This window comes from Carcharhinus amblyrhynchos, chromosome 4 (genome assembly GCF_965287045.1).
Source record: "Carcharhinus amblyrhynchos chromosome 4, sCarAmb.v2.hapA, whole genome shotgun sequence".
In the NCBI taxonomy this organism is placed as follows: domain Eukaryota; kingdom Metazoa; phylum Chordata; class Chondrichthyes; order Carcharhiniformes; family Carcharhinidae; genus Carcharhinus; species Carcharhinus amblyrhynchos.
In genome coordinates, this window is record NC_137327.1 from 19244037 (window position 1) to 19264264 (window position 20228).

Below are 20228 nucleotides of genomic sequence, written 5' to 3' on the forward strand. Positions count from 1 at the left end.
TTAAGAATTCTGACTCGCTCCTAACCAGCTCTCAGATCTCTGGCACATTCAGGCCAGTCATGTTCCAGGTGGAGGTTTTCACATCAGAATTCCAGAATCCGGGAAGGAGCCGTCTTGTGATCCCAAAAAAACATCCTGCTTGTTTGGTTTTGGGAGGGAGCATCAGTGTCAAAGTGTATTAGTCATTTCTCACAGGCTGGCTGGGAGAGTTTTGTTTTAACTTCTTCATCGGAAGGTGTCAGGGAAAGGTCATTCTCTGCCAGCGTGAATCTCAGTGGCGCTGTTGACAGGTAGAGGAGAGTGTTGTGTTTGCGGCTGGGATGTGTCAGTGTTGGGTGGAGGGTGGAGCATCGTGCCCAGGGTAGGCGGAGCGCCCCTCTCCCAGCCCGCTATAAGTCCAGGCGCCGTCTCCGTCTCGCCGCTCTGTTCAGTTCACTCTCAGAGGTTGCTAACACCACTCGCTCCGACCAGGATGTCTGCAGCCGAGCGCACCGTCCTTGTGCTGGGGGGAGCCGGCACTGTTGGCTCGGGGATTGTCAAAGTTCTGCTGGAAAAAGGTAGGTGGTGAATATAGGCACCTTTGGGATCTGAATTAGATGGGGCATCCTTCTCATGGCATTTATTAATCTTTGCCACGCGTTTAATGGAATAGTTTGAACTATTGTCTTCATTCTGCCATGGATTTATTTTGCACACCATTCTTGCCACTTCATTGAATCCCTGCAGTGCAGAAGGAGGCCATTCAGCCCATCGAGCTGGCACCAACTCTCTGGCAGAGTGTCTCACCTGGAGCCCTATCCCCATAACTCCATGCTTTTAACCCACTAATCCCCCTAACCTGCACATCTCAGGACACGAAGGGCAGGATTTTCTGCCTGCACTTGCCCCAAGATTGGAAAATCCCACCTGAGGTCAATGGACTTTTCATGGTCCTATTCCGCCCTCTACGATTCCCGGGCAGGATGGGAAAATTCCGCATTTAGGAGCAATTTAGCAGGGTCAATCCATGTAATCTGCACAATTTTGGAATTCCAATTCCCATTGTATATCTAAAGGAAAGGAATTATTGATGAAAGATCTGGGCTCAATTAACCAGCCTTTTTTCCACGGGAGAATGTAAGGTGAAAATAATGTTCCAAAAGGTGATCCATAGAATCAAATAACAGAGAAGAAGGCCATTTGGCCTGTCATATCTTTGCCAGCCGCCTGAAAGAGTTTTTTTTTAATTACTCCCCACCAAGGAGTATTTAAATTTTTCATGTGTATATACCCAATTCCCTTTGGAAAGTTACTATCGAATCTGATTTCGGCATCACTTTCAGGCAGTGTATTCTAGATTGTAACTGTTTGCTATAAAAAAACAATCCCCCCTGAGACTCCTACTCCAGTTACCATCCAAACATGTCGCTTGGACACCCCCTTTTGTTAACAAAGACTGTCGCTCCAAGTTTACTCTGTCACTGCCCTTCATAATTTAGGAAAGTTATTATAACTCCTCTTTAACCTTCTCAGCTCTCTGTAGAACAGTGCCAGCTTATTCAGTCTCTCATCCCTGGTATCATTGTAGTAAATCTCCTGTGCACTCTCCTCTAGACTTTGATGTCCCAACCTAAAATGACATACAGTAAAAAGTCTCTCAACACCAGGTTGAAGTCCAACAGGTTTATTTGGTAGCAAGTGCCACTAGCTTTCGGAGTGCTGCTCCTTCGTCAGGTGAGTGGGAGTTCTGTTCACAAACAGGGCATATAAAGACACAAACTCAATTTGCAGAATAATGATTGGAATGCGAGTCTTTACAGCTAATCAATTCTTAAAGGTACAGACAATATGAGTGGAGAGAGCATTAAGCACAGGTTAAAGAGATGTGTATTGTCTCCGACAGGACAGACAGTGAGATTTTGCAAGTCCAGGCAAGTTGTGGTTCATGTCACACTACCTGTAACCCCCACTATGTTTACCCCAGTCCAATGCTGGCATCTCCACATCATAAAATGACATACCACACATGCCAAGTGCAATATTGCAGGTCCAATCAGTGTTTAACAAGATGCAGGGCAGGTAAATTTCAGCATAAAAGCAGAATGGCAGGATTGTAGGACAGGCAGGTCAACATCTGAGAAAGGAGGAGAAAGATTTACATCTCCTGTAAAATGTCCCTTATAAATCGTGAGCAATTTAAAAAAAAACCTAGAGTGAGATCAAGCTACCTGTGATGCTTGATATCCACTTGCTATGCTGTGATTTCAGCACCCTGTTTCCATAACTCCCTGGAGTTTACTTTCAGTATGATGGTAAGGTCAAATCAACTTTGCCCAATCTTAAGAATATGTTAAGAATGGCATCACCTGGAAGAAAACAAAGTAAAAACTAGCATGATTAAGACATATATGGATCTCTGACAAGTTACTTCGCTGCTCCACTCCCTAATCACTTTGTGGCAATGGTTCGCCAGCCATGTTTATTACTTAAAGATTAAAAGAAAGGTATCTTGCCCTGGTCTTCAGTTGAATTGTCTTTGCTGCAAAGCGAAGCCCCCCCCCACCCCACCCCGCCCCGGGCAGATTCTAAAACCAATTGCTCAGGAATGTGACAAGTGCATGTTTGGTTCTGTGTGCCTTTCATCCAGCCATGAGTGACTAATTACAGCACAAAAGGCTATGTACTGCTACAGGTACTCAAAATTAGCCACCCAGACTGACTGGGGGACGGTCAGAGTGGATTATTTTCACTCTCTTTCTTGTTTGTTACTTGTGGTTTTGCATTAAGTGCCAGGTTAAGAAAAAAACATGAGGAGCGCTGAATTAGAACAGATTGCAGGATTTGAGTAACTGGAAAGATGTTACAAGTTGTGGTGAATTTGAACTCCAACAGAAAAAAATGGATAAAACTCGGCATCAAAGCTTAGAATTGATGGTATGTGGATCCCAAATGAGAGCTTTAAGAGACAAATAACCATTGCCATGTTGAACTCCTGGCCTTTTTAATTAAGAGTCACAAGAACTATAATCACACGAACTAAGAGCAGAAGTCGGCAATTTAGCTCCTCGAGCCTGCTCCGCCATTTAACATAATAATGGCTGATCTCACCTTGCCTTCAACTCCACCTTCCTGCCTGCTCCCCGTAACTCTTCAACCTGCTACTAATTAAAAATCTGTCCACTTCTTCCTTAAATTTACTCAAAGTCCTGGCAATCACCGCGCTCTGCGGCAGTGAATTCCACAGACTCGTCACCCTGTGAGAAAAATCATTTCTCCTCATCTGATTTAAACCTGCTGCCCCTTAGTCTAAAACTTTGACATATTCTAGATTGCCTTACAAGAGGAAGCATCCTCTTCCCGTCTACTTTGTTAATCCCCCTTATCATCTGGCATATCTCAATTGGATCCCTTCTCATTCTTCTAAACTCCAGGGAGTATAGGCCTAAATTGCCCAATGTCTCTTTGTACGTCAAACCTTCATCGCTGGAATCAATGTAGTGAATCTCCTCTACACCGCCTCCAATGCAAATACATCCCCCCTCAAGTAAGGGGACCAAAACTGTTCACAATATTCCAAGTGCAGTTTCACTAATGCTTTGTACAGTAGCAGCAACAGCAGTTTATTATTTCTATATTCTAATCATTTAACAATACCAAGATTTCATTTGCCTTCCTTGTTACCTGCTGTACTGCAAACTAGTTTTCTGCGATTCATGCAATTGTTTGGGTCTGTGCTGTATTCTGTTGTGATTGGCCTGTTATTATGATATGAAACATCATGATTTAATCATTTGTTCCCCATGAAATCCAGCCTGTTGTGAAATCAGAAAGCTTAAAACTGAGATACAGCAAAAAAGCAGCCTTGCTTAATTCACTTTTAAAATTTGGCTCTGCATGCTGTCTCTAATAGCATGCAGACTTGCGATACCTTCCGTCAGTGGGATATTTATCTCAGATAAGTTGTCTGATACAACACAACAGAATAAGAGATGAAAGGGAGTTATATTTCACCAATCAGCAGAATGCATTCTACTAATGGGCCATAGAAACCATAGTATTGAGTTGCCCTAGTGTAGGAGAACTAGCTGAGCACAATCCAGGGATTAACATCAAAGTGTCTTTCCAAAAGAGAGTTTCATTAAATAGTAAAAACAATTAACTTCAATTTCATTTAATATTTAACCGGTTATTTTTATATTAGTTACCTAATTTAATGATATTTGTTGATTCATTGTATAAATTAACTGGAAGAGTCTGATAATATGAGGAGAGATTAATTAACAGCAGATATTCAGCAATGTATATCCTCTGTCAGCCTGACAGGATTATTAATTTAACTAAGTGAGTTTCTCGATGGGACCATTGCAACGGCTTCATTTTTGTAAGCACCAGGTCAGCCTTCATGCCCACATAGCACTCAGTTCCTGTTGCTGCCGCTACAGTCACTGATAGCACACAACACTCAGTTCCTGACACTCCAACTTCAATCATTGATAACACACAACACTCAGTTCCTGTCACTCCAACTACAGTCATTGATAACACACAACTCTTAGTTCCTGTTGCTACCCTCACTGTCACTGATAACACGCAACACTCATTTCCTGTCACTCCAACTACAGTCACTGATAACACATAACTCTCAGTTCCCGTTGCTACTGCTACAGCCCACCAGGCTGACCGCTATTTACTGAATACATTGAATTCACTTTTAAAATTTGGCTCTGCTGTTAGATCTGTTAAAACTTGTCACTTAATTACAGATGTCAACTCAGATTTTAGTGAGGAAAGCCAATTTCTAATTTCCATTTTACACACTAGTTTCCAGCTATCTTCATTTTTCGTGTAAATTCATATTTCACATCAAATAGTCCTCCTATTCAGCGAGCATTATTATAGTAATGTATTTCTCAATTTCTCCATGCCAGCATGAGCAGGCGGTCACAGGAACGAAAAGAGCAAACGCAATCTCTGATTTATTGAAACTTCCAAAGGCAAGATTGAAAGTGGCATTGGCTTTTGTAGAATGGGGAGTTCACTACCCAGCATCCATAGTGATTGAGAAACTGTTCTACCCCTTGGAGTCAAATGTTTGTAGATGTGTACAGGGATAGAGTGGGTTCTCTGCTGCAGTGGATGCTGGGAAAGTAATTCTCCATTCCACAAAGACCACTTCTGTTACAAATCCATTGGCAAACACTGGCACCATGGAAGAGACCATGGCCAGGGCCACCACTTTGATCGTAACATTCCAGCAGTAATTTGCAGACCCCCAACCTTATTTTCAAAATCTTCTCTATCTATCCAGCTATTATTAGTGGTAAATCCTCTTCCTTAAGGTTAAGATTTTTCAGCTGTCAGTAACATGCTAAATTTCTAGAAGTTGAAAATTGAATTTATTCTTAATTTACCTTGACATTTAATTGGGAAAAAAAATCACATTCGTTTCATCAGTTATCACGAAGTTGATGGAGCTTCCTTTGTTTTCAGTGCTTTGGTAATATTATTGGCAAAAATCCAATGTATTGAGTTGCTAGATCATGGAATTCGCTGCATGTTTATTTGGAACACTTTGAAATGCCGAATTTGATTTATTATTGTCACATATATTAATAAACAGTGAAAAGTATTGTTTCTTATGCGCTATGGTATAATAAAACATAATAAGGAGTCTCACAATACCAGGTTAAGGTCCAACAGGTTTATTTGGTAGTGCAAGCCACAAACTTTCGGAGTGCTGCCCCTTCAGGTGAGTGGGAGTTCTGTTCACAAACAGGGCATACAAAGACACAAACTCAATTTACAAAATAATGGTTGGAATGCGAGTCTTTGCAGGTAATCAAGTCTTAAAGGTACAGACAATGTGAGTGGACAGAGGGTTAAGCACAGGTTAAAGAGATGTGTATTGTCTCCAGCCAGAACAGTTAGTGAGGTTTTGCAAGCCCAGGCAAGTCATGGGGGTTACTTTAACCTGGTGTTGTGAGACTTCTTATTGTGCTTACCCCAGCCCAATGCCGGCATCTCTACATCATGGTAAAGCATACCATACACAGAAGGAAAGGAGAATGCAGGATGTAGCGTTACAGTTCTAGCTAGGGTGTAGCGAAAGATCAACTTAATATGAGGTAGGTCCATTCAAAAATCTGATGGCAGCAGGGAAGAAGCTGTTCTTGAGTTGGTTGATACAAAAGTCTCAGGACATGTATCTTTCCTTCGAGTGTTCCGGTTTCCTCCCACAGTCTGAAAGATGTGCTGGTTAGGTGAGTGGCCATGCTAAATTCTCCCTCAGTGTACCCAGAGTGTGACGACTCGGGGATTCGCACAGTAACTTCATTGCAGTGTTAATATAAGCCTACCTGTGACATTAATAAATAAATTTAAAAGTTGTTGGATAGCTGGTATGTTAGAAAAGAGCAACTTGGAGGACATCAGTGATAGGTCTGTCAGGGAGTGGCTTTTCTAACATTAGTATGAGTTAGATTCCTTCTTGGTTACGGAATGTGGTCTGAGAGGTATTGTCAATTCTGAAAGCTAATACTCAACAGGAATTTTTACACTGTTGTCGACATCTCCTGTACAGCCCTGAGGACTAAGAATGATACCACTCTGCTACATCTATGAAAACTACATTGTTGACATTAGCTGAAAGCACTTTCCTAGCTTGAAACACAGCAGACAGCTCCCCATATGCTGCCGACAAGGAGATTAAATGTATCTTGTCTCTTGACAACACTCTGAATCAAAAGTCAATTTGTTTCAATGTTCTTTTCTGAGAGTTGAAATACTAACTGTACTTAGTATACCCATTCCCTTCCTCAAACAATTCGCTTTGGCGAAAGGAACATGTATAGTTCTATGTTTGCCTTTTAGTGGGATACACGGAGCATTCTTTCTTCCAGCTGTACGTGGTGTTTCTTCCCTCACTTCCTTTTCCGGTACATTGACTCTGTTAATGTTGTTTCCTGCTCCAGTCCTGAACTGAAAAATTCATCAACTTTGCTTCCAATTTCCTCTTAACTTTCACATCTCTGACTCTCTGCTTCCTTTCCTTGACTTTGCTTTATTCCTGGCAATAGACTGTTGACCAATATCTCCTATGAACCCACTGAATTCACAGCTATCTTGACTACATTTCTTCCACCCTGCTTCTTGAAAGGACTGTAAGTCCCAGATTCTCTGTCTCCATCACATGTGCTATCAATGCCACCTACCAGTATTTCCAATATATCTTCCCTTTTCCCTTGCACCTTTCTATGCAAATACAAGAGATGCAATACCTGCTCTTTTACAACCTCGCTTCTCTTGGTCTAGGACCCTGAACTCTGCTTCCAGGTGAAACAATGGTATACTTCTACTATCTTCAGTTTGGTACATTTATAGTTTAAAATGTGAGTTCCTCTGCACTGTGGAAAGGAAATGCAGATTAGGTGGTCACTTTGGAAATATCTTCATTCTGTCTACAAAGTGTGACTCTGAAGTTTCAATCCCCAGTCATTTTAATTCCCTAACTCACTCCCGGTCTGATTCTCTGTCCTTAACCTCCTACACTTTTCAGATGAAGCTCAACACAAACTTGAGAAACAACATCTTATCTTTCAATTTGACATCTTAAAGTCTTCCCGTCTCCAATCTTGAATTCAACAATTCTAATCCTAACCATTACTCCCATTTGTACCAATGACAGCTGGTGACAATGCTACTATTCTGATTTACACCTATTCTTGACCTACCTTTTTGTTTCTTTATTTGCCCCAAAAACATCTCCTTTTGCCTTGCACCATCATCCCTTTTGTCGCTGAATCGCTCCTGCCTGTTGTCCTTCCCTTGTCCTTTGCTTGTCTCTGCACTTGTTTGAAATGTTCTACCAACTCTAACTTCTGGTCCCGATGAAAGATCACCAAACTGAAAAGTTAACCTTGTTTCCCCATTCACAGATGCTGCTAAGTATTCCCAGCATTCTCTACTTTGATAACGATGGCTTGACTTTCCAAAGAGATGGAGCTGCTCTCTGTCTTTGACAAAATGGCACCAGAGTCTTGAACCCAGAAGTCTCAGGCCTGACCATTTTTGGAGGGGGTGGTTGGGGATGGGGCGGGTCAAACTTTGGACATACATGCTTCATGGAGCTATTAAACGTGTTAAAATGCAGCTACCTTCACTCAAATCTGACATTAAAATGAGGACTGAGAAATACGACTTGCGCACATTAGACCTGGTAGGAAAGCAGGTCCTTTGGAGTGGTAGGATACCCTTCTGGTTATGGTGCCAGGACACCTTGAACACCTAGGATACCCTTTGGGAGAGATCAAGTGCCCTTTGGGATTGTAAAAGTAAACATGAATTTGTGTAGAAAAGGGGATAAACTAATTGGAGCTGTCAGTGCGAGCTGGCCTGCTGTCAAGGCATTTTCAAGTCCTACTTTTCTTGGCATGTGATTTCAGTAGTTCATGACTCATCATGTATTACCTTAGTCTGTATTCATCATCCCACAAAGCCTTTCCTAAGCAGAAATTTGTCCAGCTCTTTATAAAGTTGTTAATCAATAACTAAAGCTAAATTAACTGAGCCTATTCCACATATTGAGAATGTGCAGATGGGAGAATATTACTCTCTGACCTTGCTTGATGCCTATTCATTTTATATTAATGTCCGCTAGATCTGTTATGCAGATGGTTGGCACGGTGGCACAATGGTTAGTATTGCTGCCTCACGCCAGGGACATCGGTTCAGTTCCTGCCTCGGGCCACTATCTGTGTGGAGTTTGCACCTTCTCCCCATGTCTGCGTGGGTTTCCGCTGGGTGCTCCGGTTTCATCCCACAGTCCAAAGATGAGGGTTAGGTTGACTGGCCGTGCAGAATTGACCCTAGTGTCAGGGGATGTGTGAGGTTACAGGAATAGGGCCTGGATAGGATGTGGTCAGTGCAGGCTCGATGGGCCTAATGACCTTCCATACTCTAAGGATTCTACAATTATACAGTTAGCAGGGTGTGAGGAGTTATTTTGTCAATGTCATTTTAACAGAGACATTTGAAAACTGAGATTTACAATAACCCTTTTCTCTTAGCAGTTACCTCCTTGCCCAGATCATGTGTTGGCGATTTGGCCCAACAATTCCATGCTGGTGTTTTATGTCCCATCTGTAGAGTCCTCCCATCTTTTTTCATCTATCAGCATAATCCTCAATTTTTTCCTCCCTCATGTGTTCATCAAGCTTCCCCTCAAAAATATCCCTGGCCCAGAATTACTTTTATCAGGGGTGGAGGACAGGGGAGGGGTCTGTCATATCTTGGAGGTGATCCAGAAGGTATGCTGGGGGAATTCCGAGAAGTCCCCTTGCAAAGATTGCACGGGAATTGCCGGGGAAGTTCAAACTTCTGCTGGGCAATTGTCTAATACATGTATTTGTGTATTATTTAACTTTCTGTCAGTTGAGAACCAATTCTTATTGACAATGCTGATCTGGCCAAGAGGCTAACATTACAGTGACAGAAATGACGCAAAATACAATTCAATTTTTTCATAGGATGAGTTTCCAATTTAAGCCTTGCTATTGGAAAGAGACAATAAGTAGAGGGTCCTCTGACAGTGAGAGGGATAATGTTGATAGCTCAGTCTCCCGAGTCATTCCTGCATTTGCAGCAGCTTTTGTGCGGAAAGAGCCTGACCACACTCTCATTCCTGGAGTAAAAGCATGCCAACATGCCCTTTCTGCTTATGACAGACATTTAAATAAATATTTCTTTCAATCTGGACTGAATCTGGACAGCAGGTTTTTTTTAGGTTAGTTATTTTTATTCATGGGACGTGGGCGTTGCTGATGGCCAGCATTTATTGCCCATCCGTAGTTGCCCTTGGAGGGCAGTTGAGAGTCAACCACATTGCTGTGACTCTGGAGTCACATGTAGGCCAGACCAGGTAAGGACGGCAGATTTCCTTCCCTAAAATACATTAGTGAACCAGATGATTTTACCAACAATTAACAATGAATAGATTCTTAATTCCAGATTTTTTTTATTGAATTCAAAATCCAACACCTGTGTAGTGAGATTAGAACCTAAATCCCCCAGAACATGAGCTGAGTTTCTGGATTAAGAGTCTGGCGATAATACCATTGCCTCCCCGGGGCATCATGATCAGCAATGGCTTAGAGGGCCAAAGGGCCTGTTCCTGTGCTGTACTGTTTTTCATTCTTTGCTGCTGCTGAAGTTTAAATTTATGACAAGAACTTTCACATGCTCCGGGCATCCAAAGAGAAATTACTTTTGACGTAATCACTGTCCTTTTGCAGATAAGTACAGCAGTAACCTGCACAAAGTCCCACAAATGGTAAAATAGATTGTCAACAAAAGCCCTGGGATCCGGCTTCAAACTCCACTCTTCTGTTTGCAGGCAACAGAGCATTGACTGGGACAAACAGACATGTAACCAGACAGAAATTTTGGAATAATTATCTAGTTGAAATTGAAGATTATGCAGGCTTTTTATGGGGCTGCCAAATATCAACATTGTGCAAGGCCAACAGATGGGAGTTCCCAGTGTTTCTGAGTAATTGGTATGTTTAGTGTATCATGGAGACGTAATGTGTCATAGAGGTCTGCAGCAAAGTAAAATAGACTCTTTGACCTATGGAGTCTGCGTCAGTTAAAGATAAACCACCTAACTATTCTAATCCCATTTTCCAGCACTTGGCCCATAGCCTTGTGCCTTGGCATCGCAAGTGCCCATTTAAATGCTTCTTCAATGCTATGAGGGTCTCTGCCTCCACCACCCTTTCAGGCAGTGAGATCCAGACTCCCACCACTCTTTGGGTGAAATAGTATTTCCTCACATCCCCTTAATTTAAATCTATACCCCCTGGTTATTGGTCCCTCCAATCAGGAGAAAAGATTATTCTTGTTTATCTATGTCCCACACAATTTTATACATCTCAATCATGACCCCACCTCCTGTTCCAAGGAAAACAACCCCAGTGTATGCAATCTCTCTTCGTGACTAAAACCAGGCTTCATAAATCTCCTCTGCACTCTTTCCAGAGCTGAATCATTTTGATAAGTAATAACCCTGGTCTGATCTAAATCTGAGTTAATTGTTCTCAATTAACCAAAGCATTCCTGAATGAAAGAGAGCATTCATAGAATCCCTACAGTACAGAAGAAGGCCATTCAGCCCATTGAGTCTATACCGACCACAACCCCATGCGTTTACCCTGCTAATCTCCCTCACAATAGGGTCAATATAACATGGCCAATCAACCTTACCTAAGCATTCCTGAATGAAACAGACAAGAAATTGATTTGCCTTTCTGCATCCAACTGCAATCCACTGTGCATATGTTATTAAACTAGAAAGAGTGCAGAAAAGATTTACCAGGATGCTATCAGGACTTGATGGTTTGAGTTGTAAGGAGAGGCTGGGTAGACTGGGGCTTTTTTCCCTGGAGTGTAGCAGAGTTAGGGGTGATCTTATAGAGGTCTGTAAAATAATGAAGGGGATAGATAAGGTAAAGATAGTCAACACCTTTTCCCAAAGATAGGGGAATCTAAACCTAGAGGGCATAGGTTTAAGGGGAGAGATACAAAAGGGTCCAGAGGGGCAGTTTTTTCACTCAGAGGGTGATCAGTGTCTGGAATGAGCTGCCAGAGGTAGTAGTTGAGACATGTACAATTTTTTCTTAAGAAACATTTACAGTTATGACTCACACCTACCGTGTAAAAACTGGGCAACAAGCTCCTTGGGTGGGATTTTCTGGCCACGCTTGCCCCAAAACCAGAAAATCTCACCCGAGGTCAATGAACCTTTGCCTGGTCCCCCCCCCCACCCGCAATGTTTCCATGGCGGGCATGATGGAAAAATTCCCCATCTCATATCTGCTAATCTGTATGGCTGCCATGATCTGGAATGGGGCCCAGTTCTGCTGGATTCCTTCCTGTTTTTGTGGGGGTGGGGGGGGTGGGTGGTGGAGTGGGGGGGTTTGGTGGAGGGAGGGGGGGTGGTGGGGGGGGTGGGGTTGGGGGGGGATGGTGGGGGGTGGTGGAGGGGGGGGGGCTGGAGAAGGGGGGGGGTAGGATGGGGGGTGGTGGTGGAGGGGGTGGGGGGAGAAGTACAGTTCTTGAAGAGCAATTGATGATAAAAAGAGAAGTGGCAAATGTCAAATCTCTCATATTTTGAGACAGTTGAGTCTGTGGCACATAAAAACAAGTCACCCAGCGATTCAATTACATTTTCCAGCAATTGGCCCATAGCCTTGTATACCTTGGCATCGCAAGTGCGCTATCTGCGCAGAGTTCACACATTCTTCCTTTATCTGCGTGGGATCTTCAGGATCTTCAGTCAGATCTTTAACTGGGGCAACTCTTGTGAAGTGGCAAGGTGCCATTCTGAAATTCCTTGCCATTTGGTAAGGTAGGCCCCTAGGGAGTGTTGAAACTGGTGTGGAACCACCACCTTTATGCTAATTTCCTCACCTCTGGGATTTGGGTCAGGGTATGTGTTAAGTCTGACTGGTAGAATCGTAGAATTGTAAAGTGCAGATGAGACCCTTCAGCCCATCGAGTCTTGCCAATATGTGCAAAACACCTGACCTCCCACCTAATTCCAGGTAGTTATGAGATCTACCACTGCAGCAGGAATTTTAAGGTTACTGAGTCAGCATAAGGCGTGACTTTGCTCCAACAGTTCAATATCTTGTTGCAATTTACTTTCCAAGCACTGCCCTTTGTGTGATGTACTCGGTGCGTGTAATCACTTGCAGGACTGGCAGGGATAGGCAGAGAGTGGATGATGGAAAAAAAAACTCCATTGAACTAGTCCAATTTCGTTCATTTTACTGAAATTTTGCAGAAGGGTGTGGCTGGGTTAATGACTCAGCCGACTTCTGAATCTTAGTTATAAATACAAAAATTTTGTAACCTGCTTCACAGACACTTTGAGACACATTAGTAATTAATGTAATAAGTTGGGGAAACCAAACGGTGTCCGTAGTTTTTATTCTCAAAGAAGTTGAAACAAAATAGCAGAAAGAACACTTCGAAGGGTTATCATTTCAGTATCTTAAAATAATTCTCCTTAAATGCCGACAAGACTTGTCCGTCTTTTTAACAACATTGATAAATGGAAAATATGAGCAGTCTAAGCATAATTTGCTATATAATTAGGAGATGGGCCATTGAACAGAAACAAACCTGGTTTGTTACTGTGCTGACATTCCTCTTGAGTCCACGGTGATAGAAAATCAGTTCCTTGATGCAGAGCATTTTATATAGATAGGAAAAGCAGCCGGCATTGGCTGACATGCAATGCATGCATAGAGCTGACCCTTAGGGCCAAGCTGTTAGTTTATATGACCTGTGTCCTCAGCACCTCTGCTGTGAAAAATGGACGATTTACAGCTATCAAAAAAAAGAAGCTCAACAGTCTCCATCTTCACTGTTTGAAGCGCATTGTGAATATATCTTGACAGGACAAGTGGAGCAATCCTCTTCAAGGCAAAATACGCAAATTTGTTAGCTTTCCTATCTGTAGGAAGGAAGATAGTTGTGTACCTAAGAACTTTATGGATGGTGAGGTAGGTGGAGCAGGTAAGACTCCCATAGCTCCAGTACAAGGATGCTTACATGTGTGACGGGAGGACATTATCACATTTGGGAGACACGAACTGATGACAGGGAAATGGTGGCACCCCATGTGGGATAACATGCGCTACCAGAATGACCAGAGGCTACAGCGGCTTGGCAACAGGCGCTAACTTCAAAAACAACGGCATACAATGTCACTTAGTAGCTTCATGTGCGGCTTGGGGCAGAATCTGTCTCTCAAGGAGTGGTCTGTTCAGCCACCAGCACAGGTCCACCACATTAAAACACCCCTCGTGAAATGGATTTGTTTGCTGCATGTCCATCACCTTTCATGAATGGAGGGATGTCAAAGATCATTCCCCCATGATCTTAACACTTGTTAGCAAGATCAAATCAGATTATGCTGATTCTTAAATTATTTCAATTAAAATCATTGTCATCACATGTACAATTTTATCAAAAATGGTGATATTGTGCAACAGTGTTTGATATGAGCCTGTTACCTTGATATGAGCCTGTTCCCTGATGCAGAATGATGAGCAATGTTAATGTATATATTTGAGGTGAATTGGCGAATATAAGGAAGTATTAATGGTGCATCTTCAGTTTTGTTAACAGTTTAGTGTTTGGTTTATGGAAGAAGAATTTATAATTTCCGTGGCTGTGGTCAGTGTACCATGCAAAACAGCATTGGCCAGTAGAGTGGCACAGTAGTTAACACTGCTGCCTCACAGTGCCGGGGGACGGTTCTATTCCCAGCTTGGGTCACTGTCTGTGTGGAGTCCGCACATTTTCCCTGTCTGTGTGGGTTTCCTCCGGATGCTCCGGTTTCCTCCCACAGTCTGAAAGATATGCTGGTTATGTGTGAATTGGCCGTGCGAAATTCTGTGTACCCGATCAGGTGCAGGAGTGTGGCGACTATGAGATTTCCATGGTCACTTCATTGCAGTGTTAATGTAAGCCTACTTATGACTAATAAAAAATAAATAAACTTTAACTTTAATGGCAAGCAACCACAGCAGGAAATTTGGAAAATCCCATCCGATGATTCCCTTTCCCAGAAGTCTCACATAACATGATTGTACATTTAGACCAACTGAGCAATTCATCACATTGACAGCAGCTGAAAGGGCCTTAATCTCTGGTTTTTATGCAGTCCTTCTGTTTAAATCTGAGCATGGGACTCCCCACTTAGGTGCTAGCCAGTGTTTGGGTGTAATTATCGACCATTTCACTGGAAACATTGAGTGAGTCTGAGGTTGTTATCAACAAGATCAATCGGGGAATGGAATGTTTCTCAAGAGTCTTTGATTACAGGTCATTGTGTGATGTTGAACTTTCATTCTTCAAAAGAACATTGATTTGTTGGAGTGTTCGAAAAAGAATGGCAAAGTTGATTAAATGCCATAAATTCTAAAGACTGGGGCATAACAGGTGGGAATGCTCAATTTGTTTGTTTGAGATTCTCTCCATTTTTTCTCAGAGGCTTTAATGTGCTTAAAATAACTCAAGTACACCTTTGTTAAGGAGAGTAAAGGAACTTAAGGCGGGCATATTCATGGTTCACATTTTTTAACTCAATGTTATTTCAGGCCACTGTCCTACCATAGGGAGCTGATGGTGTAATGCTAATGTCATTGGATTAGTAAAGCAGAGATTCAGGGTGGTACAGTGGCACAGTGGTTAGCACAGCTGCCTCATAGCACCAGGGACCTGGGTTTGATTCCCAGCTTGGGTCACTGTCTGTGTGGAGTCTGCATGTTCTCCCTGTATCTGCATGGGTTTCCTCTGTATGTTCCGGTTTCCTCCCACAGTCCAAAAGATGTACTGGTTAGGTGAATTGGCCATGCTAAATTCTTCCTCAGTGTACCCGAACAGGTGCCGGAGTGTGGCGACTAGGGGATTTTCACAGTAAGTTCATTACAGTGTTAACGTCAGCCTACACTATTAAATAAACTTTATTTTAAAATTCATATAAGAGGATTGCTGTATTGGCCATATGAATGGAAAAGTAGCAAGCCTGTAGGGAAGAGTTCCATGCAAGACTGTATTTGGAACTGTATACAGTCAAAGTCTTCCAGTAAAAGACTAATTGTCCAATTCATGTGTATGTGCGTGTATAATATTTAATTAGATCCTGGGCTTGAGTAGTTTGGTTATTAACAAGGAGTTAAAGGGGGAGGGATGGGATGATTTGTAGTGATTGTCCTCTTAAGTCTTTTCTCCTTAGAGAGATGAAGGATGAGAGGTGATCTGATAGAAGTATATAAGATTTTGAGAGGTATAGATCGGGTGGATTCTCAGAGGCTTTTTCCAAAGGCTGGAATGGTTGCTATGAGAGGACACAGGTTTAAGGTGCTGGGGAGCAGGTACAGAGGTAAGTTTTTCACTCAGAGGGTGGTGGGTGAGTGGAATCGGCTGCTGTCGGTGGTGGTGGAGGCAAATTCGATAGGGTCTTTCAAGAGACTTCTGGGTGAGTACATGGAACTTAATAGAATTGAGAGTTATAGGTAAGCCTAGTAGGCATGGATATCATCAGCAGAACTTGTGGGCCAAAGGGCCTGTCTGTGCTGTAGTTTTTCTATGTTCTATGTTCTAAGTGCATCATAACAGAAGAGGGTCATCTGCCTTGGGACAAGAGTGGCTAATCACCCCAGGAGATGAAGTCCTCTTTTAGGAAGAAAACATGTAAAAGACATTTAGGGATTGTAGCAGCCAGTATGCTAATGGAAAAAAACTTAATTGGCTCTGCAATAGTAGGGCCTAGATGATAATGTTAGGTAAAATATATTCTGGGCATTTAAGAGTTCTGTCTATGTTTCAACTCACATGTGGCAATGTTCTATGACAATAACAGCACATCAGTATGCTCATATAAAACTTATATGCTCAGAGAAAATGCTGAAGCAGTATTTTGTTAAAATAGCTAAGTAACTTCGTATGGATGCTTTAACTCATTTATTACCAACAATATACAGATCAATTTGCCTGCCTCGCTTCAATGTTCACACATTTGTTTGTAGTCACACTATGGCACAGTAATATTTTCTGAATCAGTTTATTCTGTCTGTCTACCTAGACTGTGCATTTAGTATCCCTTTGTGCAGGAAAGAAAGATATATTCATACAAAACCTTTCACATGCTCTGCGTGTCACAATGTGTTTCATACAAGTTGCTTCCAAAGTGCAGTCACATTTATAATGTAGATCAGTGCAACAGGTAATTCTGTTCCTGGCAAAGTCCCATAAAAAGCATTAAATGAAACTAATAACCAACTAACCAATTTTGGACTAAATGTTGTCCGGGACATCACCATACTTTGCACACATTTTTTATAACACCTTTCTATCTTGATTGCCATTTTAATGTCAAATGTTCCAATTGGCAACAGTTAAGAATTTGTGTTGAGACAGATGCAAACTTGTTCATGAAAAGTTTTCCATTCTAACAGTCACCCCGCCCTTCTCCTTCTGAAAGATGATTTTTCTCTGCTTGCAAGGGGGTTGTGTTTGCGTTACAGTTGTTGAATCCTTGTTTGTATTTTTAGGCTTCCGGGTGGCAGCTATATCCCGAGATGCAGCCCGGTTGGAAAAACTGAAGAACTTTGTCCCGGCTGCTACCAGATCTAGGCTTTTTACGTTGGTTGGAGATGTCGGTAAGGTTTCTTCTTTTTGAGCAGTAACTCAAAAATGATCAAAATAAATGTCCTTACTCTTGGTGATAAAAGGAGGCTAGACAAAGATCAGCACGAAACCTCAACAAATTCTATTCAAGCTGGATAAAATAAATTTTAGATCAATTTGAATCTCATCGTTGGGGTTAGATGAGGACACGTGAAAGGAAACTCATAAACACTGGCTGGACAGGTTGGTCCAAATGGCCTATTTCTGTGCTGTAAATTCTATGTAATCTCAGTGCAGACTCAGTCCTTTACATTTTTTCTACATTATTCCATGGGATATTCTTCCAAGGCCTGCATTAGTTGCCTATCCCTCATTGTCCTTGAACTTAATGACTAGCTCAGTCATTGCAGAAGGCAGTTAAGAACCAACCATATTGCCTGTGGGTCTGGAGTCATGTGTAGGCCAGAACAGGCAGATTTCCTTCCCGAAAGTGAACCAGATGGGTTTCTACAACAATTGATGATAGTTCCATGATGGTCTGCATTACTGAGACTAGTTTTATCTTCTAGATTTATTAATTGAATTGAAATTCCACCCATTGTCATGGCAGGATTTGACATATGTCCTCAGAGCATTAGCCGGGCCTCTGGATTAATGGTCCAGTGACATTACCAATAAGTCACCATTTTCCCACATAAGAAGCTTAACATTGCTTTCAGTACAAACAAGCTATTCCTATCCTTTCACCCTTTTGGATTTTTAGTATAAGCACATCAAGGTGTCTGATTTAAGTTGAAGCATTAATAAAGCTTAAGTTTATTTATTCGGGTCATAAGTAGGTTTACATTAACAATGCAATGAAGTTATTGTGAAAATCCCCTCATTGCTACACTCTGGCACCTGTTCGGGTACGCAGAGAATGTAGCATTGCCAATGTACCCAACCATCATGTCTTTCGGACTGTGGGAGGAAACTGGAGCACCTGGAGGAAACCCACAAAGACACAGGGAGAACGTACAGATTCTGCACAGACAGTGATCCAAGCCGGGAATTGAACCCGGGTCCCTGGCCCTGTGAGGCAGCAGTGCTAAGCATTGTGCCATCATGCTGCCCCAGTTTTAAAGAGACTAGATCTGTAATAAACCCTTTATTATATTTTAATAAAATCAAAGGTAAGAAATAAAGCTGAGGAATGTTAATGCATTTTCCACTGTACTTTGTAGCATTGGTTTAACTTCTCAAAATGCTTCCAGGTTCTGAAGATGGTGCAGAAGCAGCTAAGAAAGAACTACTTCAAATTGTTGGAAAAGTGACGGATATTGTATCATCCCTGGGGTTCAGCTGGTGGCAGGGTGGTCCTCCTCACACTCAAACACTTGAGGAACTGAATAGGGTAAGTGTTAGGATTAAAACCTCAAACCTTTTGAACAACGTTGCACATTCAGACCATTATGAACTATTCCTTGCATGTGATTTATTGATGAGAGGTCTTGCAATGCATTGCTAGCATCTCTATCTTGCTTTATATATTTGCCGAGGACCGCGCTGGTTCAGAGCAATGTCCGTGCCCCTTTTAATTTAAAATTGTAGTCCCTTAATCCATTTGAACTGCCCTCAATCGTCCCCAGCCCTTGTTCAGTTTCCACATGACATTAAGATTAAAATATTTCCCTTTTTAATTGATATAATAATTTGGAATCATGATGGGATAATCACTAAATGATCACCTCACAGCCAAAGCAAATTCTTTCATGTTAGAATTCCTGTCAGAGTATGATATTGTCATAAGACATGATAAATAGGAACAGGAGTAGGCCATTCGGCCCTTCAAGCTTGCTCCGACATGCAATAGGATCAGGGCTGAACTCGATATTCCTCACATCCACTTATCTGCCTTTTCCCCTAGTCTTTGATTCCCTTACGGATCAAAAATGCATCCATCTCAGCCTTAAATATACAGAATGACTCTGGCCCCACAGCTCTCTGTGGCAAGGAGTTCCAAAGACGCACAACCTTCTGATAAGAAATTCTCCCTCATCTCAGTCTTAAATTGGCACCCCTTTATTCTGAGACTGTGCCCCCTGATCCCAGATACTCCCATCAAGAGAAACGTCCTCTCAGCATTTACCCTCTTGAGCCCTTTAACAATCTTATATGTTTCAATGAGATCACCTCCCATTCTTCTAAATTCCAATCAGTAGAATCCCAATCTGTTTAACCTCTCCTCATAAGACAATCCCTCCATAGCTGGGATCATCCTAGTGAACTTTCTCTAAACTGCTTCCGATAAAATAATAGTTCCCCTTAAATAGGGGGATCAAAACTGCTCATGGACTCCAGATGTGCCAGTACCTTGCACAGTTATAGCAAGATTTCCCTACCCTTATCCTCTACCATTCCATAAGACTTCCTGATTATTTGCTGCATCTGTGTGCTAGCTTTCTGTGTTTCGTGCACACATGTCCCTAAGTCCTTTTTGTGTTGCAGCTTGCTGCAGTTTTTCTCCATTTAAACAATACTCTGTTCTTTGTTCTCCCTCCATTTCAAAACAAACATTCACATTTTTCCACACTGTACTCCATTTTCTAACTTTTTGCCCACTTACTTTACTCATCAATACCTCTTCGTAAACTGTTATATCTCTATCTCGCAATTTGCATTTCCACCTATTTTTGTGTCATCTGCAAATTTGCCACAGAACATTTGCTTCCTTCCTCCAAGTCATTAATATGTATTGTAAACAGTTGGGGTCCCAGCCCTGATCTCTGTGGAACCCCCCTGGTTACAGGTCACCAACCTGAAAAAGAACCCCTTATTCCCCACTCATTGTTTCCTGTCCATTAGTCAGTTCTCTATCTATGCCAATATACTACCTCCAACACCATGGGCTCTTAGAAACCCTACAGTGCAAAAGGAGATTATTCGGCTTATTGAGTCTGCAACGACTACAATCCCACCCAGCCGCTATCCCCATAACTCTACCTATTGACCCCACTAACCTCCTGACACTAAGGGGCAATTTAGCATGGCCAATCAATCCAACCCACACA

The 20228-nt window shown here is 42.1% G+C and overlaps 1 protein-coding gene across 1 annotated transcript in view; it reads left to right on the forward strand.

Annotated features, from left to right (window-relative positions):
- Positions 1-408: 408 nt before the first annotated feature.
- LOC145341818 (uncharacterized) overlaps positions 409-20228 on the forward strand; it is a 30463-nt gene continuing 10643 nt past the window's right edge. The window contains exons 1-3 of the mRNA XM_080186780.1: positions 409-557; positions 17103-17210; positions 18432-18571. Of these exons, the coding sequence (XP_080042906.1) occupies positions 473-557; positions 17103-17210; positions 18432-18571 (333 nt within the window). The 5' untranslated portion in view covers positions 409-472. The remainder of the gene's footprint in view (positions 558-17102; positions 17211-18431; positions 18572-20228) is intronic.